At 58.2% G+C, this 27,736-nt stretch overlaps 2 protein-coding genes across 2 annotated transcripts in view; one reads left to right on the top strand and one right to left on the bottom strand.

Annotated features, from left to right (window-relative positions):
- The window catches only part of FAM222A (family with sequence similarity 222 member A), a 53,877-nt gene that overhangs the window by 23,372 nt on the left and 2,769 nt on the right, over window positions 1-27,736 (bottom strand). The window contains exon 2 of the mRNA XM_045534590.1: window positions 1,933-2,060. Coding sequence (XP_045390546.1) covers window positions 1,933-2,014 — 82 coding nt within the window. The 5' untranslated portion in view covers window positions 2,015-2,060. The remainder of the gene's footprint in view (window positions 1-1,932; window positions 2,061-27,736) is intronic.
- Window positions 3,973-5,176, top strand: LOC123625976. Its single transcript, XM_045534716.1, has 2 exons — window positions 3,973-4,693; window positions 4,907-5,176. The coding sequence occupies exons 1-2, from the start codon at window positions 3,973-3,975 to the stop codon at window positions 5,089-5,091; spliced, it is 906 nt and encodes a 301-aa protein (XP_045390672.1). The 3' UTR covers window positions 5,092-5,176.

Raw genomic sequence — 27,736 nt, forward strand, 5'->3', positions numbered from 1 at the left:
ACACTTTACACCGGATATATTACACAGCAATCAAGTCTTGTATTGTTAGAAATACCATAAAAGAACTAGAAGCAACCTTTTCAAACATACATATATATTTTTTTAAAACTGTAACAGAACTAGAAGGAACCTGAGGGAAGTTTTTTAAAAAAAATCTCGGCCTGTGGAAGGACTTTCTAAGTATGACACAAAACACCTGCAATTCTTTTGACAGACAGAGGTCTAATTCCGTCATATACAAAGAGCTCCTACAAATCAGTAAGGACAAAACCCACCACCCCGTCAAACACATGGGCTAAGGAGATAAGTAGATCATGCAAAGGAAAAACAAACGGCTCAAACATGAAAAGATGTTCAATGTCATTCATATTAAAACTAAATTAAAACTATATCGTGATCTTGTTTTCACTGCTCAGGTGGGCAAAGCCTAAATGTTTGATGCCATGCTTGTGTTGGCGAGGCTGTGGGGAACAGACCCTCTCACACACGGGTGACAACCCCGTCTGGTTGTCTTTGGTGCTGTGGGGTGTCAACAGGTACAACATCTAGTGACATCTGTCCGACCACGTCTACCCAAATGACAAGCACACATACCTTTGACCCAGTCTAGGTCAAAAGCCCAATTCCCACTTCCAGAAATTTACCCTGCAGTTTCATCCACACCCTTGTGACACAGGGTTCATTGCTGTGGCATTGCTTGTGACGGCAATAGGTTGGGGACAGTCTAAAGAGAGGACTGGCCGAATGAGTCACCGTTCATCCTTGCTAGGGAAAACCATGTGACAAGAGAGGGAGGAAGCACTTTAGAAGCCGACGTGCAGGATATATTGCAAAGTGACAACGAGAGGTCAAGACGGTGCGTAAAATAGGCACGTACACACATATTTGCTGGGACATACACAAAACATCTGGAAGGATCTACGGGAAGCTGACAACGTCACCTGCCTGGGCAGGGGAGTGGGTGGAAGCTTTAGTCCGTATACCCCTTCCTTCCTTTTGAGTTTTGGATCACGTGTGTTACCTTGTCTAAAGATACATAGTTGAAAGAAAATAAAAAAGAAGCCACAGTGTAAGCATAATGACAAATGACAACTGATCCCCAGCTGCAGGACAGGAGCAATAGGGAGGGGTGGGGACTTTGGCAAACGCGAATGGATGTCCCTTTACAGAGGCAGTAGCTCAGCCCTAACCAGTAGCTGCGGTACAGGAACGCAGGCCTGTGTACCAGATCCTCGGACTTTTTCCAAGAGATACCAGAAATCCAGATTGTTACGCAAATTTCCCGTGTTTGTTTCCAAGTGCTTCATTTTTTTTTTTTTTAAACATTGCGGTGGCTAAAAATAATCAGATCAGAGGGTCTGGCATCCTGGTTCTGGATGGTCAGGGAGGACAGACCCTTGGAAGTCACCAAGTCCAGCTCCCTAATTTGACACGTTGAAAAAGCAAGGCCAGAGAGGGCAAGGATATGCCCCAAATCACACAGCAAATGGGGCCTGGCACTGGGACCCCAGTCAGGACGACGATGGTGAGTGAGACAGATACGGGGTGTGGTGACAGCGTGTGGTGGGGTCGCAGAGCAGGGGTGGGGGCTGTGGAGCTGGTGCGAGAAGGCTGCTAGGAAGGAGGGGCGGGGGTCATTTTCGGGGGGGGGGGGCCAGGGAGGTGGCACAGCACGGGCAGAGGCCTAGAGGGCTAAGAGCATAGACACTCTCAGACAGGGTCACAGTGGGGGGACATGCTCAGGTTGAATGGCGTTTCCCGCCCATGACCTGCCCTGCCAAGGCCAGAGGTGGGCGTGAGCATGGAGCATGCAGGCACAGAAAGCCAGCCCCAGTGGACTCAGAGTGGGCAAGGAAGAAGGGGAGGAAGGTGAGGAGGAGGGGACGAGGGGGGAGGGGAGGGGTCCAGGCAGAGGGAGGGCGTCCCACTCACACTTGCGCAGCTCCAGGCTCTTGCTCGGGCAGGCCAGGTGTTGGCCCGGCGGGTTCTGGGTCCTCTGCAGACAGGCCAGCATGGCAGAGCTGGGGGCCCCTGGTGGGGCGCACTCTGCGGCAGGGTCCCTGTGAGGAGGGAGAGGTGTTCGTCACTCGGGAGTGCTCCGTGCCCGCCTCCTGCCACCCCCCGGGGAGTCCCTGCCAGCAGCCTCCCCAGTGCCCCGCAGAACATCAGAGACTTTCAGAACGGACACCCCTTTCCCCCTGTTTGACAGATGAGGGGACCAAGGCTCTGAGGCATCAAGAGGCTCATTTGTGGCCTCACAGAAGGGACAGGACCCAGGACTCTCGAGCAGTGGACTTCTGCCATGACAGGGCTGGAAGCAGCAAGTCAGCTGTGGCCCTGGCGTCGCCTACTGTGCGGTCCCCTGCTCCAGGGGGCTGCCCCGACACCTCCAGGCTGGGTCAGACCTCGCCCCCTCCGTATCCCCCAGCAGGCTGTCCTTCTGGCTGGCGGTGACCCCTGGCTCTCTCGTAGCCCCCTGTGAGCAGGCTGCCCCTGAGCTCATCAAGGGTAACGACCCCACCTGGTCGTCTTTGCAGTCTACGCGGAGGGGAGCCCAGGAAATGCCAGTGGGCACGAGGGTGTCCCAGTTTACTGGTCTGGCCCTGCCTGGCGCATTCACACAGCACCCCTGGAGAGGCGATGTCAGGATGCCGTGTCCCTGGGAGGACGAGGGGCCCGCCAATCCTGACCCTTGCTGAGCCCTGGGCCCAGCCCCCAAGGGCCACCAAGGCTGCGCTGAGCTGGGATCCTCACCCCAAATGGGAAGGGCAGGGCCATGTATGGCAGCTCCATCCCGCCAGGCCATGCAGAGGTCTGTGCCCCGCTTAGGTGGCAGCTCAGAGGTGGCTCCACACAGGCCCAGGCTGTGCTCCCTCGCCCAGAGTCAGGTGCCTGGCGCTCGCACAGAACCTCGCCGTATCGTCACAAAACCCACTTTCCTGCAGATAACGTGTGGGGAAGCTGAGGCACGTTCCCCAGAGCCCCTGAGCCGGGGGCGAAGAGCTGCCCTGCTGGGTCCCTTCCTTCCTCTCTCTTCCTGCTAAGGGGAAGGCGGGTCCAGGTGTGAGCTCAACCCTGGACACCCCTGATGTCCACCCCCCCAGGCACCCCGGCCCCACCACCTCCTGTCCCCCACCCCGATGTCCCGAGCAGCCACGCTGGGTCACCTCCATCCTCCCGTTGGTTCGGAAAAAGGAGAAGAAAGAAGAGACAGTGTGTGTTGAAAGGGAAGAAAGGGAAGTTATTTAATACTAAACAGGTGTCTGGAGCCCTAAATTCTGCCGCTTTCTTCTAATAATGAAGTATTCATGAGGAAAAGCCTTTTTTCACTACTTTCTTAAGATACTAATTTCACAACAAGCTCCTTGTTACGGCGCAATTATTCCAGTCTTGTATTTCCCCGAGACGGTGGCAGCCTCCCGTCCGTCCTGGCCCCGCGGTAAATGCTAGACAATCACGTAACCACCTTTCATTATGCTCTATTTTACTTTCAGCAAAGGTACCCTGAAAGAAATGATTTCCTCTGAAAGGGACTTTTATTCAGTTTCAAAACCAATTTTCTCCTATTACTGTCTCAAAAAAAAAAAAAAAAAAAGAGAGAGAGAGAGAGGGGAAAGTGGGGGATGGATGGATGGGGGGGTGGGGAGGGGACTGTCACCACCTCCCAATCGCCAGCCTTAACACGGTGACGCCGTAGAAGCTGCAGTATCCACTTCCCGCCTTTGATTTCTGGTAATTTTAAAATAGGCCATTACAATCAGGCAGAAATTATACAGTTTAAAAAGGGAATGAAGTGGGGCTCATTGCAGGATGAAAGTCCTTGACTGCGGGAAAGCAGCGTCGCTCTTCTCCTCGGGGACTTGGGACGTGAGCAGGTGGCAGGCACGAGCCTGGCCGGGGCCCGCAACCACCACAGCCTCGGACAGCCCTGGAGGACACGCCGTGCACACGGGCACGCTCTGCTGGGCACCCATGCGCGCGCACGCTGGTGCACGCTCATGTATGTACATATATGTGCTCGTGTGCTGTGTGACATGCCCTTCCACGCCTGCTGGCACTCTCTGGCGCCCTCTCACGTACACACAGGCAGTCTATGGGGACGTACCATCGCGTCCCGGGGCCACCTGGCAGGCAGGGGCTGGGGAGCTCTGCTGCTGCCCACGGCCGGGCCCCGCTGGGCCGGAGACCCGGTGCGCCGAGGACACCCGGGCTGGACCTGCGGCCTCTCCCACTCCCCGCACGCTGCGGGCCCCAGGTGGGCTGCTCACCCTCTCTGCCTCTAAATGTGGCTCCATGACCCCTGTGGTCCCTGCCAGGTCATTTTCTTCCAGAGCCCTGGCCACTCCCAGCCCTACCAGGTGCCGGGGGTCCAGAAGCCCAGCCCCTGTCCAGGTCCCCGACCACTCCCCCCTGGGCCATACGTCCCAGCATGCTTTGCAGGCAAAAAACGGCAGGGGCAGGTCGCCTATTCCGGAGCCTCTCTTGACCCCATCACCTGCCCTCCCAGAGGGGCTCTGGGTCCCAGAGTGCTCTCGTGGTGGGCGCCCAGGCAGTTCCGGGACCCAAGAAGGGACTGAGCTCGGGGCCACAGAGGATTTTCAGGAAGCCAAGGCATCCAAGTTAAGGCCTTGGCTCAGCTTTGCCAGGGCAGCTGCCTGGATCATGCTGTCCCTCACTTCTGGAGGACCAGAAGGTAAGGCCCTGCAGCCTGTACCCCCGATTTCCCCAACTCACTGCCCATTCTCCCCAGAACCCTGTGCCCTGCTGCTGGGGGCAGGTGAGGAGGGGGCAGGCGCCAGCCACACATGATGAGGACGAGTGGGCCACCCCCTCCACTTCCCGTCATCCCCAGCACCTACGTCAAGGCCCCCCTTCATCTATCGTGGTCCCCCCGCCCTCCTTCCAGCCTGGCTGCCCCTCACCTCTCTGGACTTGTGCCCGTGCTGGGCCCTCTGCCTACAGCAGCACCACCCTGATCCGTTCCAGCTCAGATCTGTCTTCAGACTCGGGCTCAGCTGTCCCCTCTCTGGAGAGCCCCTGATCACACAGAGTCGTGACTGCCAGTTTTCACGTCTCTCTCCACTGGACTGATGAGTTTTCTTAGGGGCAAGGACCGTGTCTCATTTGCCTCCCCACCCCCTGTCCCTGGCAAAGCGCAATCATTTAATAAACAGGTGTGGAATGAACGACTGAATCAATGAATTGGTTATTGTCAGGTGATGACCGAAGCCCAGAGAAGCTGAGCGTCCTGCACGAGGTCACACAGCAAGGCAGGAACAGGACAGGGGTGGGCGCCTAAAACACGATCTCCCTGTGACCCTCCTCTGCCCCCTCCTCGCCTGGCATCATCCCAGCTGCAGAGAGCCAGCCCCCGGCAGCCCGCATCCTGGACTCATTACCACCCTGGCCAGGGACCATCCAGGAAGCGCTGCTCATTTTCAAACCCTATCTGCAAATCAGACTGTTTATAAGCTCAAGGTCTTTTGTGACTTTAATAATAAAAAAAAGGGGGGAGGGAGGGGAGGGGAAAATGTCGAAAGCCTCCATGATTAGAATGCTCTGGCACCTTCCCTGACATGGGGGCTGATAAGACGCCTTATCTCTGAGACACCCGAGGAAAAGGTCCCCTCCACCAGATAACGCCCCCAGCTGTCGATATGCCCTTTCATAGCTGAGGATTTAGATAAAGGAAATGTGACAGGGGAGGGGAAAGAAAGGAAGGAACTTTCCAAGTCCGAGGAGGAATCGAGTCTGTGCTGCTCGCCTTGGCAGAACAATGAATCCGAGGGGGATGTCGAAAGGCTGTCTTTATTTTTATTAAAAGAACAGGGAATCCGGGCCTTTGGCCCTGCCCACATTTTTGTCATCTCGCCCTCGTCTGTCTGGCTGCAGGGGGTGTCAGGGAGCCCACGGGACAGTGGGACAGCGGCGAGCATTTATTGACTGTTCGCTGTGCCGAACCCACATGCATCGGTCTGTTCTACTTCCCTGCCTCCTCCTAGTGGCCTCTGTGGCCCCATTTCGCAGAGTAGGAAATGCGCACAGAGAGGGGAAGCGATCTGTACGAGGCCACACAGCTTTTAGGCAGCAGAGCCTGACAATGTCAACCCTGACCAGCCTCAGAACCTTCAGCCCCACATTTATGGCAGCTCCACCCTGGCTGGGGTCCTGTCACCCCCAGCTCCCAGTCAGCTGGGCAGGGAGGAGCAGAAGCAATGGCCTGATTCTCCCCAGCACCCAAATCCACCTGATTCTACTCCCAGAGGGGCTGGGATGCAGAGAGGGAGAGCGGAGGGAAGGGGGAGGAGGGGCGAGGAGAGGAGGGGAGGGAGGGGAGAGGCCCCCGCAGGGCCACTTACTCATCCCATGAACATGCACAGAGCACACCTGGCAAGGCCCGCGGTGGGCAGAACACTGAGATGAGTAAAGCCCAGGCCTTGCCTCTTGGCCACCCATTCATTCACTCTCATTCATCCAGGCGACAGATACCTCCGAGCATCTCTGGGAGCCAGCCCTGCGCCACGCACTGGGAGGACGGCAGTCGGCAGTCGGTAAGGGAACAGCAGCCAGAAGTGACCTCCCACTTCCAAATCCAGCCCAAGTTAAAAATGAACTTCCCTGGCCTCTGCCTCCAACATTCTCCTGAAGTGGCAGACACGGGGCACTTTCCCTCGTGCACCCGCAGGTCAGCAGTGTGCCCCTTGCCCGGCTGGGCTGGCCCTGGGGCAAGGCACAACACGAGGACACGCCTGGGCTCCACAGCAGGGCCCAGAGGCTGTGACGCTGTGAAGGCCATGGGCCCTTGTCCCCCCTGCCCCCACCGCAGCTGCCTACTCTGGCTTCTGGGCTCCATTCAAGGCCGATGACTGGCTGTGACATGGAGGGGAAGGTCACACCAGGACTTTCCCACTGTCTGATGGGACCGGGGGTTCAGAGAGGACAGCCAGCCCTGGAGGCCCCAGGGCTGCACCTGCCAGGTGGAGGCCAGGCACTGGGGTTCTGATTGGCTGAGTGACCTTGAGGAAGTCACAGCACCTCTAAAACATAATCCAGGGCTCTGTGCAAGGCACAGGGCTAGGTCCTCGGCCTGCTGGGACACAAACGGGGCTCTAGATGCAGGCCCTGTCTTGGAGGGATTTAGAATCCTGAGTGGGGACAAGATAGGAAGCTGGGAAAGCCCAGCAGCTCGTGCAAAGAGCTGAGTAGACGGTTCGGACTCTGCGTTCCCTCTTAGGAGGGGAAGGCGGTGCCTGCCTCCGCTCGGGGCCTCGCAGCTGTGGTGGGGGGTGGTGGGAGCCCCCCACGGTTCTCAGCTCCATCCCCCGGGCTCGAACTGAAGTCTCCCGTGCGGCCTGGCCGCACAGTCTGCCCCCAAATGCAGGGAAGAGCCTGAAGTGGTCGGAGGCGGCCCAGGGACTGGGGAGAATGAGCACTGGATTCAGGATACCGGAGTCAGACCCCGGCTGTGTGGCCCTGAGTGGGTCCCTGCTCCGTGGTGGTCCCCACCACCGTGAGCCGAGCCACCACAAAGCCCGAGAAAGCTCAGTCCTCTCTCAACAGCGAAGGGCAGGAAACCGGCCTGCTCCACTCTTGGCCAGGACACAAGGGTGGAAGGACCTTGCCCAGGAGTGTCTTAGGAAATCTGGGTACACAGCCCCTCCCCACCCGCTTTGGGGCTCCGGCAGGAGGATACGCTGTCTGTCTCTGTCTCTTCTTCCCGTCTCCACCCTTGTCCTTAGTTCCGTCTGCCTCTCTGTCCTGGTGTCTGCCTGCTCCCCGTTCCCTGCTGTCTTTCTGTCCCTTCCTGACCCTCTCCCCTACCCACCCCTCCGTCCTCCCTGTCTCTCCCCACCCACCTCTGTCTCTGCCAGGCAGCCGGAGCAGAAGCCCACCCCACCTCCCTCCTGCTGTTCCCTCCCCCACCCCTGTTCTGAGCCCGAGGCCTTCCAAGGGACCCTGTTAATAATTAAATGTTAATCTAAAAAGCAATTTGAGCTGCGGCTAGGCAGATCTGGTTAGAGATTACATTAGCATGGAGGAGGCGAGGGTAATTTTCTTTAACCCCTCTCCTGATCTCTCAAGCCGGGGATTCTTCCAGTCGCACCAGCAGTGCTGATTAAACTGGCACAGGGCTCGGCTGTGGATAAGGGGCCTGTGCAAAGTGATTATTTCCCACTGCCATTGGGGCCGCAGCACCAGAAGGGGATTTTCACTCTCTTTTTTTAAAGGTTGGGGGGGCACTGCCCCTTTTAACAGGAGGCCTCATCTTCTGCCAAGATGACCGCTGCGCCACCCCTACCCCTGCCTGCCAGGGGTCTCTACAGTGCGAATCCCAGAGCACGCCAGGCTCCCCGGGTTCCCAGGACAGAGACGCCACCCCTGCCCGGCCCCAGGCCCTCCGTTCAGTCCTCGCTTGCTGTTGTTTCTAGCACATCTGTGCCTGGGTCTGGGCTGGGCTCTGGAGCCAGAGGTGCCGGTAGATCTGAGCCCAAAGGGAGACCAAAAAGTAAAGTAACAGGCGCCAATTCTGGGTGGCAGCCAGAGTCCGGAGGTGGCATCCCTCCGACACGCCTCTCCCCTGCACGCTTGCAGGTCTTGCCCGTGCGTTCCCTTCTGCTCATGGGCCCTTCCTGGGTCTCCACCCCTTAAAATTCTACCCGACCTTCAACGGAAGCCCAGGTTCCTGAGGCTTCTCCAGGGCACACAAGGCGCACGATAAATGTTCGACGGATAATCGAATGACTGGATTCCCCATGCGCCGCTCCCTGACCCCTCCCCCATGGGTTCACGGTGCTGTCACCGGTGCCTGTGCTGAGGCCCTCGGGACAGCGTCTCCCAAAGGAGTGATGGGGAGGATGGCCGGGGAGTCAGGGCTCAGGAAGTGTCCTACTGGGACACAGGGCTGGGGTCTCAGGGTGGGTGGCTGTCCCCAGGCCTTTCAGCACCACGGCCAGCTCCCAGCACACGTGCCTGTCAGTCGCCATGGGAACTGACAACAGCTACGCTACCTGCTGGGGACAGCATGGCAAATGAAGCGCCTACTGGGTGCCAGTTCCTGTGCTCGATGCTGGGGCAGTGACGGACCCTGAGGGGACAGGAGGCATCAGAGGGGTAGTTACGAGCCAGGGAGACAGGTGGTGGTCACGACGGGGCCACCTTGCCGGGCCTGGGGAGGGGGGTGTGTCAAGATGGAAGGACACCCAGCTGCCTCGTAAGGAGAGTGACAGGATTGTGTCCTGAGCTTCGGAGTAGATGCCTGAGCTTTATACCTTAACTAAGTGCCAGTTTCGTCCCTTAACTCGGTAGCCTGGGCAAATCTCTCCCTCTCTCCGAGCCTGTTTCTTCATCTGGAAAAAGGGTTAATTCCTTACGAACTTGCACAGATAAAGTGCCAGGGTCATTTGGTGGCAGCAGCCTAAGCGGCAGCCAGTGTTAGTGCTGTTGATGACCGTAATCAACAGGTAAGTAGGAAACGGCCCAGTGAAGGGGGCAGGAGAAGGGGGTCCCGGGTGAGGGACCGCACAGCCAAGCACGTGGAGACTGGAAAGAAACGAGCTGGGGTGGGGACCCTGCAGTCGCTCCAGGCTGCTGGAGAACAACCCTCTTGGTGAGTGACTGAGAGCACCCCGTCTATGCGGGGCCAGGCAGGGACCCCCAACCTCCAGGCAGGGAGATCCTCTTCCAGTGGACAAGTGCTCAGGACAGGGAGAGATCCAGAGGAGGTGCTGGGGGGAGAGGGCTCCTGTGAAGGCTCGAAGCCCCCTCTCCAGGGAAGGGTGAGGAGCAGTCATCGCCACTGGCAACAGGCCTGGCTGCCCAATCCCAGAGCCAAGGGGCCCCTGGGGGGCCATTCCTGGGGAGCGGATGGGTGGGGGGCTCATTCTCACGCCAGGGAGCCTCTGGGAAGCCTCGGCTGGGGGTTCACGACCCCAGACCTCAAACCCCCTACCCGGCTCCCACCTCTTGAAGGGCCAGATCCCAAGGGGGGAGTTTGGGGAGGGGCTGAGCCTCCTCCCCTCTCCCAGTCCCGGCCTTGGCTTTTTAATGGAAGGTGGCAGTCAGGTCTCCTTCATCACCAGCAAAGGGGGCTGGGGCGACCTGGGAATCCATAGTGAGCAGCATCAGTACTCCGGTGCGACCGTGGGGCTGGGGACCTCAGAAGGCCCCCAGCCCAGTGTTTTTGGAGGTGATCACAGAACCTTTCTGGAGGAGCAATACGTAAATGGAGACCAAAGTGGGGGTGTTACCAGGTGACACTGGGGACCCCGGAGGGAACACTGGGTGCAAAGGGCAAAGGTAAGACCCACGGTGGAGCCGGGAGGGGCTTGATATTCCCAGCCACCCTCCCGCCTATTCCCCTGGTCCCCGCACCCCCAGCTCGGGGTTAAAGCAGGCAACGGGGAAGCGGAAAAGCCTACTAGTAAGAGCAGTAACAAGAGCTGGTTTTTACTTTTATGGTTCCCCACGGGCTCAGCACTTTACAGACATCACCTCGTGTAACCTACGCCGCGACTGAGAAAGATGCCGTTGGTGTTGGACCTGTCAGAGACACAGGAGGGAAGGGCTGCCCGGGGCCACGGGGCTGGCGGAGGGGCAGAAAAGCCCCGCGGAAGAGATGGGCCTGGGCCAGGCGGGGCTTGAGGATTCAGACCAGGGGGGAGATGAGGAAGAAGACTGGGCCCCTGGGCAAGAACGGTCCAGGAGCGTTTGGAAGGTGGGGGAGGACAGTGGATAAAAGTGCTCTTAACTTTTAGCCTGATGCCAAGACCAGCAGATGCTTCTAGAGGTCAGACTGGGGCACAAGTGGGTGGAGCCTTCAGGGCAGGAGCTAGGAAACAGGACAGGACACCCTGGCCCACGACAGCGCCAACACTTGGCCCAACAATTCCACATCCCGGAGCTCGTGAGCTCTCCCGTTTTTTTCTAAAACCTCTGAGAGTCAAACACCACTCATCACTCACGTGTGGGCCAGTCTCCAGCTTTCAACCTTTGCTGTGAGCTGGGGTGCGGGCTGTGGTGTCCCTAACCCCGCTTACGGTCGGGGGCTGCATTCCGTGTCATCGGGCCACAGTGCACCGTGACTTAGAAAGTGCTGGGCCAGACCGCCTGGGTTCAACCCGGGGCTCTGCCCCGCCGCCCCGCCAAGTAACTGTGCTTAACTCCGGGCAGCTGTATTTTCCTTCTTTGTGCTTTTCTGTATTCCTAATTTCTCTACAATGAACATGCGTCACTTCTGGCTTCCTCAAAAGGGAAAAGAACTTTTCAAGAGGGATTTCACCCTCTGACCACCTGGAGACAGGAGGCTGGTGCTCATTGTAAATGCTCGGACATGACAGGAACAGCTGCTGGAGAGGAGGCGGTGGTGGGGGGGACAGGAAGCCCCGGAGGCTTTGAAACCCAGGAGCGACAGGACGCAGCGAGCCTTCTGGGGAGCCGGATCCTGTCTAGCCGAAGCAGGTCCTGGCAATGACTCTCCTGCAACAGACCCCTGCTCTGTCCGTGCGCCCACGGCTTCCTCGCCCCCGTGCCATCCTCCAGCCCACGCCGCTCTCCCCACTCAAAACTCCCCTCCTGGCTTCCATGGCATTTCTAGCAACATCCTCGGAGGCCCTGCACAAACCCCTTCCTCACCCCCTACCTGCGCTGTCCCTGTCCCCTTGCCAGCCCTGCTCAGCCACACCAGCTTGCTTTCTATTCCTCTAACAGGCCAACCCCAGGCCCTTTGCACTTCCAGTTGTGTCTCTACCTAAGTATTCTATACCAGCGTGGTCCAATAGAAATACGGAATCATGTGAGCCCCGTATGTAATTGTAAATTTTCCAGCAGCCACAGAGGAAATTAAGTTTTAATAATTTATTTTATTTTATCCAATAGATCCAAAATATTATCCCTTCAATATATAATAAATATTCAAAAATTACTGAGAAATTTTATGTTCTTATTTTCATACTAAGTCTCGGAAACCCACGGTGGAATTTGCACCGATTAGGACATTTCAGGTCAGACTTGCCTCACTGTGAGTGTTCAACACCACCTGTGGGCCGGGCGCTGCTACGCTGTCCCCAACACGCCCCCCACGGTGGCACTCTCAGTGCCAGCTCCATCTCATTCATGCCTCAGCTCAAACATCACCTCCTCCAAGAAGCCCACTTTGACTGCCCAGTCAAGTTGGCACCCTCTGCCCTGATCAATGTCCCATGGTCATTGCTGTGCCTTCACTGTCATTACCACTCTGAAATGACCTTGTTGATGGAATGGTTTACGGGCGCAGACTCTGCCATATTTGCATGCTGGGGCACAAAGTAGGCGCTCTGGGTGGGCAGGTGGTAGGCCTGGGGCCCTTGTCTGCCTACCTCCTTCCAAATTCTGCTATCAGTGGTGAGAGGCAGCAGTGGAATGTGTGTAAGCATGCGTGTGGGGGGCGTGTGTGTATACACACACACACACACACACACACACACACACACATGCACACACAGCTCCCCCGGCCCCCTCCCCCCACTTCTGAAAAGCAGGCCCAGAAGATGGGCCTCCTTTCAAAATCAGCCCGGCGCAGAAAAACGGCTGTGACAGCACAAAGCCGAGATTGAATCAGCGACGGGCCCGATTGCCTGGTGACGGTTACAAATGATCTGATGTGGAAAAGACGGGATCAGATGTGTGCAGAACAACGGCTGCTCCGCGCCCCACATGCCAGACAATGGGCTGCAGGGCAGGCGGGCAGGTGGCTCCCAGGAGCCCCGGCCGGGCCCAGCACAGAGCGGGCCCTTCCTGGGGGCCGGGCTCTGGGCTGGACTGCGCCCACACACCCACTCTCCGAGCCCTGCTCCGGCAGGGAGGTCATTTATGCCGGGTGAGACCAGATACTCCCTGAATGCCCAACACCTGGGCAGAATGTCCCCAATAAGAGACCAAGTGCCTCGCTCTGGGCAGTTAGATGGTGGCGTGAATTTGATTTCCTTCATCAGACTTGTCATTTCCAAATACTAAAAGATGAATGTTACTTTCATTCTTGAATGAGAACCTTCTCCCTACTTCTTTCCCCCCAACCCGGCCCCCAGCCTCTGCATTCAGAGCCCCAGAAAAGTGGGTAGGACAGGACCGTACACTCTAGACCTGGGCTCCTGACCACCAAGTAACAAATGTCCTACTGTGACCTACTCCACAGCCCTGCTCGAGGCGGCTGGTTCCAGGGTGACTGTGTGGCCTGCACAAGGTGCATAGCAGAGAGGAGGCTGGGCCCTGGGCCTCACAGACACCTCTCTAGTCTCTTCCTACGCCAAAGCCAGGCACATAGTAGATGTTCAATAAATTCCAGTTGCACAGAGGGATGGGTTGGAGACTTTATTTCCCACCGCACCTTGCGTGGCCCTGGGCTCACAGTTCTGTCCTCTCTGGTCATCTGCCCTGGCCCTTGGGGTCTCTCCCCACTTCGTTTCACTGCAGTTTATCACCTCAACTGACAGACCCCTCTGCACACCCTGGCCCCAGAGACCTGAGTGCTCCTCAGTGCGAGTGGGCAGTGCAAGCCCCATCCCCAGCCTCCGTGGTGGAGTTCAAGGCCTGGGAAGCTTCTGGAGGTCTGGCAGGGGGTTGGAGGAAGCAACTGTGTGTTGGGCGCCATGTTGCAGCTCACAGGGAGCCTGAAGTCCACCCCTTGATGTGTGGGTATCTCCATGCCTCCCATTCCCCCAGGGGAGCAGAGGCTCAGGGAGGAAAAGGACTTGTCCAAGGCCACCTGGTGGGGTCTACTGAACTCTAAAGCCCGTGGCATGTCCATGCCGAGGGAGCACTGGGATTCCAAGTGGGCACCCGAAGTCCCACAGGACTGGCCGTTCCTGGGCTGGGAACTGAGTCACCACCACGGCTTTGGCCCTGAGGAGCTGGCATGACCATAGACCAACAGGCTGATGTCAACGGGGCCACCCTGTGACCAGGGAAGTTACTCCTGCCACCACCACCACAATGGCGTCCTGCCAGTCCTCAATCTCCAGACCCACCTTGGCCCTAACAGGGCAAAACGGCACCGCAGCTAAAGCACGAACCCAGAACTCAGTTTGCACTCCCGCTCTGCCACTCGCTAGCAGGGCTGCCTTGAGTAAGTCACCGAATCCCTTGAGGGCCTCAGTTTCTCCATCTGAAAAATGGAATTAGAAACCATGCCTTCCTCACCAGCCAGAGAGAGAACTAAGCCGGACGATGTATATATCGAGTGTGGCGCTTCTGAACCGCCTGCCCTCGGCTCTCACCACCCTCACATGACAGCCAACGTGGGGCTCAGAGAGGTACAAAGGTTTGTCCTCGGTCACGCAGCAGCAAGGGGAGGAAGCTGGTGGTCCTTGAGCTCCAGGACCTAAACGCCACCTCCTTCTGACAGTTCATCCTCTGACTCCCAAGGACAAGCCGCAGACATGCCTGGCTTAGCCGGGGGAGGCGATGGCTGCAACAGGTGCACCCACCAAACCCTGCCCGGGCACCTGCAGAGGGCCGGGCTGCGGGGATCCAGGGAGGAATCAGACACAGCAGAGACGACTACACACGTGCCCGGCAAGCCCAACCCCGGGTCAGAGGGAGCTTCAGGGAGCCCAGAGAGGAGGGGTCCGTCCCAGGACAGAAAGCTTTCTGGAAAAGGGAACATGGGAGTGCACCACTCAGGGCCTCGGTGAGTCTGACAAGCCAGGCCTCGCGGAGCTAGCTGGACGGTGTAGCAGAGGCCCGAGGTAGCACTCTGCAGCCAGTCACTTGCCCCCTGAATCCTCCTAACCTCTCTGGGGTAGGGGATATTATCTCAATCTTGCACAAGGGGAAACTGAGGTGCAGAGAGGGGAAGCCCCTTGCCCAAAGCTGCAGCTGGTAAGGGACCGGTGGAGCAGGCATTTGAGCTACATCCATCTGGCTCCCCGATCGTGACTACCCACAGCCCCGCGGCATGAGGAGCACTGGCATTCACGGCAGGGGTGGGCCGGCTGGGTGCTGTGGGCGAGGGAAGAATGGGTGCAGGCTGGAGGGGCCAGCTGAGGCCTTGCACATCACCCACAGACCAGAGGGAGCCACGGAGAAGGCGTGGCGGTTACAGCACAGACTTTGGAGCTGGTCCGTCTGGGTTCGAGCCCCGGCCAGCTCCTCTGTGTGCCAGCTGTGCAGCCTTGGGCAGGTGAACTAACCTCTCTGAGCTTCAGCTTCCCCATCTGTAGACAGGGGGTTGATAATATACCTAATCCATAGATCGGTGAGGTAGAATTGTGGCATATAGTGAATTTATGTATTTATTAAAATGAAAAAAAAAAAAAAAGAAAAGAAAAACTGAAAGCTGGTGGACTGAGGCAGTGCCCGGTCGGGTTTGGGGATACTCTGGCCACTGGGCCTGCTCCCGCATTTTGGTCCAGGGGGGTGCCAGGCCTGGGGACGGGGGTGGCAGCGGCGTCTCCCAGGCTTGCCGGGGCACGCGCCAGCATGTGCGTGCGTGCGTGCGGCTGTGTGTGTTGCTGCAGCAGCTTCTATGCAAACATGTTAATTTGTTTTCATTTTGTGTTTTTTTTTCCCTCGCAGGATAATTGGGTGAGTTTGAAGTCTTGGCGAGGCTGCTGATTATAGCTATTTGGGTGGTGCCCTCGTGGGGCCTGGGCCCTGCCTCCTGCCTCTGGTGGTGAAGACGGCGGCTGGGGGTGTCTTGGGGGTTCGGGGAGATGCCAGCGGGCTCTGAGGGCTCTTGCTGGTTGGGGATGGGCGAGGCGCGCCGGGCCCCCCAACATTCCCCTCACCCGGACGACACCACGTCACTGCAGAGTGCAAATCCTGCCCACAGACATCTTTTCTTTGCCCTGTTTGCTGTGTTAAAAAAAAAATCTGTGACAGGGTCACCAATATTCAAAGGGGAAAAAACAAACAAACAAACTAGAATTCTACCTAAAATTCTTATTGTCTGCTTTCTGTTGGGGGGGGTGGATAAAAACAAACCCCAAACCTGACAACTGTGGAACCACTGAGCCCACGTCCCCAAGGCCAACTGGCAGCTGCTTTGCTCTTCGTGTTACCTGCTCGGCCTCCGTGGGCACCTGAGTTTCCCCCCTGGAAAGGGGTGTGGGCTTTGGAGGCAGGTGGTTCGAGGCGCGCCTGGCAGCCGTGTGACCTCCCCAGTGTGTGGCTTTCTGAGCCTCTTTTCTCCTCTGTGACCTGCTGCCTGGCCTTGGGAAGACTCAAAGGAGACAGGGTTTCCGGGAGCGCAGTAGGGGCTTGGTGAGTGTCTGAGCCGGGGCGGGAGCGCCCCGCTCTGGGATATCTCGCATGTGACCCCACCCTTGCACGGGCAGCCTGGTCACCGACCTGTTTGCGTCTGTTTCACCTGCTAGGCGGGGACCAGCCTTTGAGGGCTGAGCCTGCGACTTTTACTGACTTCACTGAGTGCCTACCACGCGCCACACCCCGCCAGGGAGCTGGGGGAGAGGGGAGAGGGCGCGGGCGGAGCTCTGGGGGTGAGCAGGGGGCAAGACCCTGAGCGCAGCAGAGGAGGCACCTGTGTGCATGGGCAGGGGCCGGGGAAGGCACACACGGAGGAAGGGACGGCCTGGCAGACGCAAGCTCACCCCGGCTTGCCGTGGGAAGCCAAGTGGCCCTTGGGGGCTTCCTGCGTGTGGTTCTGGGCCTCCCCCAGGGCTGGGCTCGCAGAGGGGACTTCGTGTCTGCAGTAGACAGCTACCCGCTAGGCCGAGAGACGGAGGGCGGGGCCTCCCCGGAAGCCACCCTCCCTGTATTCCTGGTCTCTTTGGGACCATGAGACCTTGACAAATGGCTTTAGCTATCTGATCCTCAGGCTGCTTACCTGTAAAATGGGGCTGTGGCAGGGACCCAACGAGACAATCCCCAGCACACACTTACGCTCCTGGGAGTCACCCCAACATCCCCGCCACCCACCTACAGCCTCAGCTTGTCCTTTCGCCTCTCCCAGGAGGCAGAACGAATGCTGGGAAACCCCAGCCCACGTTTGTGCGGACACTGGGCTCAGCACCACCGAGTCCTGGCACCGCGTCACTCCCTGGTGCCCCTGCGGGTTCTCCTTCATTTCCAGTTCTCTGCTGAGGAGACTGAGGCTCAGAGAAGGTTGAATGGGCAGGGCCTGTGCATGGCCTCCCCCAAGGCTGCAGCCTCTGGCCCGGAGCCCGGCCGGGATGGAGGGCCGCGATGCACACTCAGTGTCCACCAGGGATGGAGACCACCAGCAGCCTTCCTGCGGGGCTTCCCCCCAGGGCTTCGTTGGCAGAGCAGACCTGGAAGTCCAGTCCCCAGCACCTCTCTCTGCTCTCCCCCAGCCCGCCCTGTGGAGCAGGCACCTTGAGTGGCAACCCTGGGCCCCTGGGGCCTGGCACAACTCCACGGAGAGAAAAGGCTTTGAGGTCACCTGAATCCCCACCCCATGACCAGCTGCGCAGACACGGTGAGTCACGTGTCTTCTCTGAACCTCAGTATCTTCATCTGTACCAAGGGACTACCACCCCTTACCCGCAGGGTGGGTGCAGTGTCCGGCCAAGTGCTGGCACATAGTAGGCCCACAGCAAACTAGGTTAATGGCTGCCAGAGGCCCCCAGGAAATAAGTGGAGGATACAAAATAGCGAGAGAGGGGGTAGAGGAGAAGATGACAGGCTCCCTGGCCGGTCCCCTGGGGTTATCGAGCAAATCTCAGTGGAGGGCTTGGGCCTCCCCGGTCACACGGGGTGGCAGCTGGCAGCACCTCCTCCCCCACCGAGAGTCACACAAAGGGGCCTCTATTCCAGCTCTAAGCATTTGTCCCCAGCCAGCCAGGCCACACCTCCCTCTCCCCACTCTGCTGGCTGCCCGGCCTGGCCCAGGCCTACAAAGGCCAGTGTGTCCCTGCCGAGCCAGCCTGGCCTCAGAAGACCCTGCCCACGGAGAGCTAGGGACCATGAAAGGGTCCTGGGGAGGGTGTGTAATGAAGGACTTCGGAGTGACGAACCTGGGTACGGATCTGGCTCCGGCTTCCCCACCGCCTGCTGTGTGACCTTAGGTCACTTGTGACCTGTTTCCTCATCTGTACAAGGGGACCATGACAATAACATGCCCAACTTTCTGGGCTGTCGGAAGGTTCAGGGAGGTGACTCAGAGCCTGGGGCGCAGTCAGTACCCAGCACCTGGGAGCCGGGGTGGCCGTGGGGTTGGGCCAGGAATGTTCCCAGCATCTCCCTCCTCAGTCCCGCCCTGGAAGCCTGCCGGGCCCAGCCCCTGGAGAGGGAAGGGGGACGGCATCCCCTTCCAGACCACGCCATGCCCCCTCTCCAGCCAGCAAGGTCGGTCTGTGGCAACTGACCCCCAGGCCGGGTCTGAGCCCCTGCTGCCCCCAGCCCATCTCCAGGCACTGGGAAAACGGCGGCTACTGTTTATTAAACACCTACTGCATTCGAGGACTTGTAGCTACACCCTCTCCTTTCAACCCTACGGGTACCCTGGGGGCACACAGCAGGATGGCACTGGAGGGTCACAGGCTCTGGCGCCCCAGCGACCTGGGTCCGATTCCCAGCTCCACCACTTCTGGCCTCCCTCAGGACTCAGGCCTCACACTCCCCCTGTTGATAAGAGAGGGGCAGCTTGCCCTCAAAGGGTCCGTGCAAAAAAACAAACGAGAAAAGCCCACATGATGTCTCTAGGACCCAGCAAGCTTGAAATCCTGACCACTGAGCTATTACCCCCATTCACAGAAGGGGAAACTGAGGCCCAGAGCTTGGCTTGCAGGAGGCGGCCAATAAACCCAGTGAATCATTCTGAGATGCAATCGAGATTCAAAACCAAGTCTGGTGGACTCTGAACTCCTCTTTCCTACTTAAAGATTTTGCAGACAGTTTTCAGCAGTTTTTTTCCTGTTTCTCAGCTGTCCTCGGCTCTGTGGGCCACGCGGCCTGTGGAGGATGGGGCAGGAGGCCCAGGCCGGCAGCCCGGCCCCCAGGAGCCCTTGCCCTGCCACACAAAGTCCCCCTTTCTCCCTCCCACCCGCTCAGGGCGGCCAAGTGAACAGCAGAATACCAAGTAATTAAGCCGGCGCACACCATCCGGGCGCCCGGGAACACTGTGGAGTTTCCCTTTTATGTTTATAGCAATTGTATGAAAATGTGCAACATGGAGCGGCACCAGCTGACAAATGAGACGAAACAGACAGGATTCCGGGCCGGCTTTTTTCCGGGCCTGATTGGCATTAATTGTGAGCGTTTACAAAGCACAACTCGGCGCCTGACATTTGCTTCAAGCGAACGTTTCCTTCTAATAGTTTTAATGATTACAACGGGAGCTGGTGATCACTGCCAGGCGGGGAACAGGCTGCCTGGTGCCCGGGCTGGGCTCACCTGGGTCCCGGGGGATGGTGCCCGAGCCCCACTCTCCCCTGTATGGCAGGGCCGTGCCAAGGGCCAGGCCTCGGGCAACGGAACCCCTGCTCGGGGCCTGGCTGCGGGCACGTCCCAAACTGCCAGTTTGTAAAGCCGACGGGAAACCCCCAGGCACAGACCCAAGGGTGACAGAGTGAGGGGCAGAAGAGCAAGAGTGGGCTGGCCTGGCTCTGAGGCTGGGGAGCCTCAATTTCCCCATCTGTGCAATGGGGGTAGGAAGACGCCCACAAATGCTGCCTGCTGTTTTCCTGCTGTGTGACCTCGGCCAAGTTCCTTCCCACCTCCGGGCCTGACCCTCCTCACCTAGAACATGAAGGGCAGGGACTTGGTCAGCTGGAGACCCTCAGCGCAGGTGTCTAGCCCCAGCTCCGGCCTCTTTTCAGCTGCATGACCCGGGCAGAGCCCCTTAATCTCTCTGAGCCTCAGTTTTCCTCACCTGCAGGATGGAGTTCACAGGTCCCCTAGGTTGTGGGGTAGTTTCTAGATTCTCATGAGAAAAAGAGCAAAAACCCTGAATTCCTGACAAGCCAAGAGTCTTTGCCATTCCCTGCCCGGAGAGTGCTCCAAATCCCTCCCTCATGCACTGATTCATTCCCTCACTCATTCATTCCATAAACAAGGTAACATCCTGGTCAGGGACCTGGGAAGGCATCAGTGAACACACACAGACGCTTAGGAGGCTCTTAGCCTCGTGCCGGGAGAGAGATGACAAACACACAGAAGCACTTCATATGCAGTATCCCATTGACTTCTCATGCCCATTTTACAGAGGAAGAAACTGAGGCACAGAGAGGGAGAAAGGACGGTCTGAAGTTACCAGCGTGGGACTCAAACCCTGGCAGGTTGTCTCAGGTGAGTCCTCTCAGAGGCCCCCGACGAGACCAGCCCACCCGGGCCCTGGGGGAAGGCCCCTCTGAGGCCCTGAGGGCCGACCGCTGGCCCCCGATGAACTTTCCAATCTTGGGTGGGGCAGAGCCAGGCTGGGCACCAGGGCAAGAGGCACTGCTGGGAAGAAGGGCATCTGTGAGACCTGGATGGGAACCCCCATCCTCCTGGGGTTCCATTTCTTGGGTAGAAACGGGAGAGCATGTGCCTTGTTCTCGGGGCCCCACGACACTGCTGGTTCACAGATTTCCATGGACACGTGGCAGTGCCGGCTCCATGCGCGCCCTGCTCCAGGGGCCACACATGCAGCGTCAGCCAGGCGGCTGGGGAAGGCAGGGGCGTGGTGCTTGAACCCCGGCTCGGCATGTGCAAAGGCCCAGAGCTGCTAGAGAACCCAGGGGGTCCGGGAACTGCCAGCAGTTTGCTGAGGCTGTAGCATCCTCTCAGTAATCGGGCCCCACCTTCGGGGTGGGCCCCCTGGGGTCCTCTCACCCCTGCCCTACCTGGCCTCTGGCTGTGGCAGTCCCACCCAGCAGGAAGCCCCCGGGATGGGTCCCAGCTCTGTGCTTGGTTCCTGCCAGAAAAACCTTGGCAATTATTTCTTTTGGAATTAGTTTGGGGGGTGGAGAGAAAAGCAAAAAAAAAAAGGGGGGATTTTTTTTCCCTTTTACATATGGTGGCACAGATGGTCCCATGATCCATAAAAACTGTTTGCAATTAAACTCCCACTTTGCATGGCTGGATTTGTCAGTTGTCTGAACCACGAGTCGGGGCTCCACACTGACAGGGAGCTAGGACGTGGGACAGGGCGGGGCAAGAGTCGGCAGGATGGGTGGAGGCCCAGGAACCTGCGCTGGGCTCGGGGCTGGCCTGAGAGGGTGTTGCAGCAGGCATGCCAGCTCCCTCTCTGGGCGTCCCCCAGCCTTCGCCAGGAGTCAGGGCAAAGCCAGGCAGCTGGGGTGGGGCTTGGCAGGGCTTCCCTGCCCAGCAGGGACTTGGCCAGCGCTGGGTGCCCCGGCTGTGGGGGTAATGAGGGTGGAGGGAATGGAGCTGATCACCACTCGGCCCCTGCCAGAGGGGACCCAGGACAGGCAGGAGGGTGGTTGGGTAGCGTGAGCCGTAATGGGGGTCCAATAGGCAGGTTCAAGGCTGGGGAGCCAGAACCTCTGGCCTAGTTGGCAAAAGCGATCTACAGTGATGCCAGGAAAAGATGCCAAGGGCCAAAACTGGCTCCTTCCTCATCCCCAGAGAAACTGGCCCAGCCTCCTATGTCCCTCTGAAAGCAGGTAGGGAAATCAAGGCGGCACTAAGACTAGCTCTAGGGCCTGAGCTTCCCCTGCCAAACCAATGGGCTCTCTGCATTTAGGAGTCTTTTCAGAGGGCTTCGAGAATGAGAATGAGGGGCCCACACCCCTCCCACAACCCCTGGGCTCGAAAATGCTGGCTTGCCACCCGGCTGCTACCCTGGGACGCTTGCTTGTTTGGGTTAACAAATGCATCATTTGGCTTTGGGAAATCCTGATATTGCTAATAATTGTTCCCTGATGAAAAGAAATAAGGCCCTGATACCCCCTCTCCCCCCCACCCCCTCCAAGCTGGGAAAGAAAAGTCATAAAAATAGCTTGTTATCTCACCTATTGAGGCTCCGACTGGATGTTACTGCTAATTGGGTATAACATCCTTGTCTTGTTCTCTCAGAAGCTAAATCAAGAAAGCGCCACTGCTGCGAACTAATTATATCTCCGGCCTGCAGCCTGCAGCTTGTCTCTCCCTTTATTGAGTTAAAAAATGGTCACGAACCTTCATCTTTCATCCCCCCAAGCGCTGGGCCCGCACTGCCCGCCAGGCGTGGCTGGTGAGGCACAGACAGCCAGGCGGGAAGGTCTAGCACGAGTCCTGGGGACAGGCAGCTGGGTGGGGGAGGGCTGGGAGGGAAGCTCCTGCCCCAGGTACCTGCCTGGCCCGCTGCCCTGCCCCTCACTGCCAGTGGTGTTCAACTTCCCCTGGAGAGAGGAAGGCTGGCCTCTCTCCTCTCTCCGTGCAGCTGGGCCGCTGGGGAGCATTCATTCATTGATTCATTCAACAAACACTTCTTGGATGCCTACCTACTGTGCACTAGGCACTGTTCTAGGCTAAAGCTTCCAGAAGACCAGAGGTAGCCCCAAGCACCCTCACCCCAGGTTCGCAGGGATGTTGAATAAGTACCCTGCCTAGGACCTCATTATTCCTCTGCTCAAAGTCCCGGACTGTGGGAAGGTAAAGTCCAAACACTAAAGTCCAAGCTGGGAAAGAAAAGTCATAAAAATAGCTTATGCCAAAGCCAGCCGTGGCTCCTTCTACAGTCCCCTCTTTCTCCACATGCCGGTCATGTGCTGTTCCCTCTGCCCGGAAGGTCATCCTTCCCATCTCTGCCTGTCACACACTCACCGGCCTTTAAGGCCTCAGAATAAATGGCACCTTTTCCAGGAAGGCTGCCTTGTCTGCCTGCCACCCGCAGCGCTGCCCCAGGCTGTGAACTTTGAGACCTGGGTTTGAATGCCAGTTCAGCCACTCCGCGAGTGCGTGACCCTACTCTGCTTAACCACGCTGAGCCTCAGCTGCCTCATCTCTAAAATGGGCCAAGCATTCTTCCTTGAGGCGCTGAGAGGCAGGCCGCGGGTGCTCTGCGGGATGATGAATGAGAGCGTGCCCATGAAAGACCGAGCTCTCAGGAAGGGCTCAATAAATGCTAACGCTTATTATCATCCACACTGCAAGCATTTGGAACCTGCAGGATGAACACGAGTCTCTCTGGGAGCTGGAGGAAGGTAATGGACTCTCACACCTAAAAGGCTCTTGTGGCCGAAGAACAACCTGTGTGCTCAGAGAAGATTCCCCCAAAGCCCTTGCTCTGGCACCCCGGTCCTTTGAACCACACACACAGCCAAGCCAGGGGCACCCCTGAGCTCCCCGAGGCGAGGCAGGCAACCAGTTTCAGCTCACAGGCCCTGCTGATTGATTGGCGCTGCCTGCCCGGAGCCCTGGAAAGAACCCAAGGTCAGGAGAAAAACTCAGCAGGGGAAGAGGGCAGCAATTGATTGGCAATGTCTGCCAAGGGCACAGCGGTGTGAGGCAAGCCAGGCCTGCCATGGATTTGCCATCCTTGACATTTACGAAGGACGCGGCTGAGTCTGGGCTGGGAGGGGTCGGAGTGGCGGGGGTGACCTGCTCAAGGTCGTGCAGCTCATCAAGAAGACAGCTGGCCCGGAACAGGTTCCCTTCACCCCCTGCCCAAGGATCCTCCCACGCCCAGTACCCTCACAGGCAGAGGGGAGGAAAAGCTTGTGCAGATAATGAAGGAGACTCTGTTGACCTGCCATGTGGCCCTGGGCTGTTGCTTCACCTCGCTAAGCCTCAGTTTCTTGATTCACACAACAGAGATAAAAACACCCTCCACACAGTGATATAAGGATTAAATGAGAGAACAGGATGCCAAGGTAGGAAGCTAAGTCTGGCACGCAGCAGATACCAACGGTGGCCCGTGATTCTCGTAATAGGCAAAAGCATTTAAAAGGAAGTCCAAAATACCAGCAATTACAAGTGCCACCTCCTCCAGGGAGCCCTCCCTGGCTAACCCAGCCATGACTAAGAGTTTCCACCTCTGATTTCCTTTAAGAGACAGGGGCAGCTGAGGGCAGGGCCCATGGTCCAGCTTGTTCACTGCTGTGTCCCCTGCTTCTGGCACGGTGCCTGCACATTGTGAATTCCTCTGTGGTGGTGATGAACCCACTGTACTGTGACGGTGTGTCTGCGGCCTCTCCCTCGGTACACATCACCTCTCAAGACACATCTCTGTGTCCCCAGCACCTGGCAGGGAGCCTGGCACAAAGCAGTGAATCTCTCTGAATGAACGGATGAATAAAGAGTAAAAATAGCAGTTCCTGTTTACTGCCTGTTTGCTAGCGGTTACTGCCAAGCCTTGCAGCTGCCCTCTAAGGTGGTCCCGTGGCCCAGCACAGATGAGGAGACTGAGGTCATACAGATGCCAAGGGGCAGAGCCAAGCCCCCAATTCAGGCCTGGGACTGCATGCTGAGAGGCCCTGCCACCTCAGCCTCCCCCCGTGCATGCCAAGCTCAGGCCTGGACTCAGTGAGGTGGCCACCCCTGTCCTGGCAGTGAATCCTGGAACAGACAGCTGGTAGCTGGTCCTCCCTCCTCCTCCTCTTCCTCCAAGGGAGGCCCCCCTCCCCACAGACTCTGGGTCATTAAGTTCTGCGTCATTAAGTCCCCATCCCCTGGAGCCTGTTCACAGCCAGTCTCGCCTTCACCCCCTGACCTCTCAGGCCTTTGTCCCCTGTGCCCTTTGCACAATAGCAGGGGCTCCCAGGGCCCCAAACAGCTGCTACGGCTGGGACACTGGCTTGCTGTGGGGCCAGGGTGACTGGCTGGGGCCTGTGCCTGAGCCCAGCCCACCCAGCTCTGAGGGGTCCAGCCAAGACCCCCTCCTTACTGTCCTCAGAGCTCCCCCAAGCACTGTGCACACCCAAACTCATCCCACTCACAAGCCCCTGAGAAAACTGCTATTACCCTCTTGAACAAATGAGGAAACTGAGGCCCAGAGGGGTAAAGCAACTTGTCTGAGGACACACAGCCAGTGAGAGAGCAGGAGCTGAGGTTCGATCCCAGGTCTGCGACTCCCAAGCTCCCTGCTGGCCTCTAAGGCACCCAGATCACATCCCCCCCTGCTCACACACCTTCTCTGGCTTTGCTCGTCCTCTGGACCCCATAGGGGCCTTAGCTCGGCACTCAAGGCCCCCACCAACACCCTCCTAGCTGATCTCCCTTTTACCTCTGCCCTTTCGTAAGCTCCCCCTGCCCTTCCTGGTCGTGCCCCTGGGTTCTCAAATTCCTTTTGACAGTGACACCCCGATTCACTCAGTCCTCGGCGCCCAGAGCGAAACCTCCTCTCTGTCAGGAAGCCCTCCACGCCCTGCTGCGATTTTTCCCTCCTCGGTGTCTGCCCACCGGCCCTGTCCAGAATTCGAGTTAGCTGCATCTTACCCCATATGTTGGCTGTGGGCTGTCTGATTCCTTAGAGCTTTGCCACCAGGACAGTGGCTGGCAGGGTGCCCAATGGATCCCTCCCACCTCTGGCCACCAACAAACCTCATACTTCTGCCACCCCCTGGCTGTGTGATCTTGGGCAGCCAGGTACCTTCTGTTTCCTCCCTAACCAAATGAGGGTAATATCAGCACCTGCATTTCTCAGAGTTAGGATATAAACTCCAGAAGGTTCCAGACTGGTGACCTCTATCCAGGCATGATGACCGTCATTTCTGGTCTGTGCCCCACTGGAGTGGGCCTCCATTTCCCCATCTCTGAAATGGTACTAGCTCCACCCGAGGAATGCAAGCTCCCCATCGCAGGGCCCCCGTCTTTTGTTTGAGGCGCGCAGCAGGCACTCAGGTATCTCAGCTGAGGAATCGGTGGTCCAGGTGGAAGGAATCCATCTCCCTTCCCAGCCTCCGCTCCCCTCCAGCATCCCCCTCCCCGCCCCCAGCCCGTGCAGACTAAAATAGTCATTAGGCAGATTTCAAAAGATGTCAGTAGCTTATAATTATAGTCGACATCCTTCTGAGATAAAAGTGATTACCTTGGATGCAAATCACTTAGCAACCAATCAGGGCGGCGGGCGGGGCCCGCGGAGGTGACCGGCCGGCGGCCCGCACGGCCGGCGGGGAAAGCGCACAATGGCTCTTGACACGCAAATGGGTTAACACAATAAAGGCGGCTCCGGCCGCTGCGGGGGGAGAGCTGCAAGTCCCGGCCCGCGGGAGGTAATAAAGCGGCCCTTTTGTGCGCGCCTCCTCGTTCTCACCCCGCCCCGAGCCCAGAGGAATCGCCGCCTGATTGAATTAGGGTTCATGGATATGAGCCGCTTCGCCCGCTTCCTCCGGTTGGTGAGGCATGGGGAGGCCGAGGGGGCAGGCGCGAGGTTGGGGGGCCCCTTGGCCAAGTCCCAGCCCCGCCGCCGCCGCCGCCGCCGCCGGAGCTCAGATGGGAGCCACGCGTGCTCGCCCTGCGGGTGCGTGGGGACCCCAGTGGACAGAGATGCCCCCGGTAGCGGCAGCTGGAAGGAAGGATCCCGGCGCCTGCCCTGCAACTGGGTTCTTCCACCTTTGGCTCCAAGGGACCGGGAGAGCCATTCAAAGCTCTGAGGATGAGGCTAACAGTGGCCGTGAGAATGTGCATTTATTGAGTGCTTACTGTATGCCGAAGGCTGTGCCAGGCCCTCACTGAATTCTCACTAGACCCCAGGCAGTGGGTGCTATTATCAGATGAGTAAACTGAGGCTTGGAGAAGCTAAGGTACTCACCCAAGATCACACAGCCTGCAAGGGGTGGGCCGGGAGTGGGACCCAGCCCGACCCACTCCAGAGCCTGGCTGTTAACCACGAGCACTGCCATCCCTGGGGAGCCTCAAGTTTCTCACCAAGGGGGTTAAGCAGCCCAGCCCTGGCCGGGTCTGGTCCAGGCTCAGAAGGGATAGGGGATGGATGGGCTTACATGGAATTAGACCAGTGAGAAGGATTACTGGGGGTGGGGGATGGGGCTGCCAACCTTGAGAGAGGAGACTGCCCTGAGACCTGAGAGGCTTGCCCCACCCTGAGGAAAAGGGCTGTCGGGGTTGCTGGCCCTGTCGAGGGGGCCCTCACTGGAGCCTCTCCCCTGCTTAAAAACCTTACCCGTCTACCCGAGGATCCAGGACCAGCCACCCCACGGCCGCCCCTTCCCCCATTAAGCACAGCCTGGCACAAGGGCCCACAGACATCACAGGCCCCCTCTGGGGACACTGGCACTGCCCAGAACACTCCTCATTCCTCTGTCTGGCGCCTCCCGACTTGTCGTTTTCACGATTCACATGGCACCCCTCCTACAGGGCCCTTCCCAGCCCTCAGGCGGGGCCAGGAGCACATCTACCAAAGTTGGCCTGGCCCCTTGCAGCCTCGCCACCCTCCTCCAAGCAAGCCCAGAGCGGCAGATGACAAGGACCCTAAGGCGGGCCTTCCTGGCAGGTGGGGTTCATGCCACACCTTCCTTCCCTCAGTGCTGAAGAAGCGGGTAGGGGGTGGGGGGTGGTGAGGGGAACAGGTTGACCACAAGGCCAGGGCAGAAGTTGCTACTCTGTCCTGTTCGCGATGGGAAACGGTTCAAACGTGGGTTTTGGTGTGAACAAGGCATCTTGGTGAGGCCAGACTCCCTCCATAGCCGACAGCCCCTGGCTCCCGCAGGGACCCCAGTCCAACAAGTAGGGTCTCCCCTCTATCCATGGGAACGGGTGGTAAGACCCAGGGGCTCTGAAGCCAGGGCAATTCAGGGCCAAACCTCGGCAGCTGTCTGACTGATCACCTGCAACCCATCACTTCCTCCAGTTGAGCCTCAATTTCCTCATCTATAAAATGGGCCACAGCACGTGAGTCCCT

Source organism: Lemur catta, chromosome 21 (assembly GCF_020740605.2).
Source record: "Lemur catta isolate mLemCat1 chromosome 21, mLemCat1.pri, whole genome shotgun sequence".
Taxonomy (NCBI): domain Eukaryota; kingdom Metazoa; phylum Chordata; class Mammalia; order Primates; family Lemuridae; genus Lemur; species Lemur catta.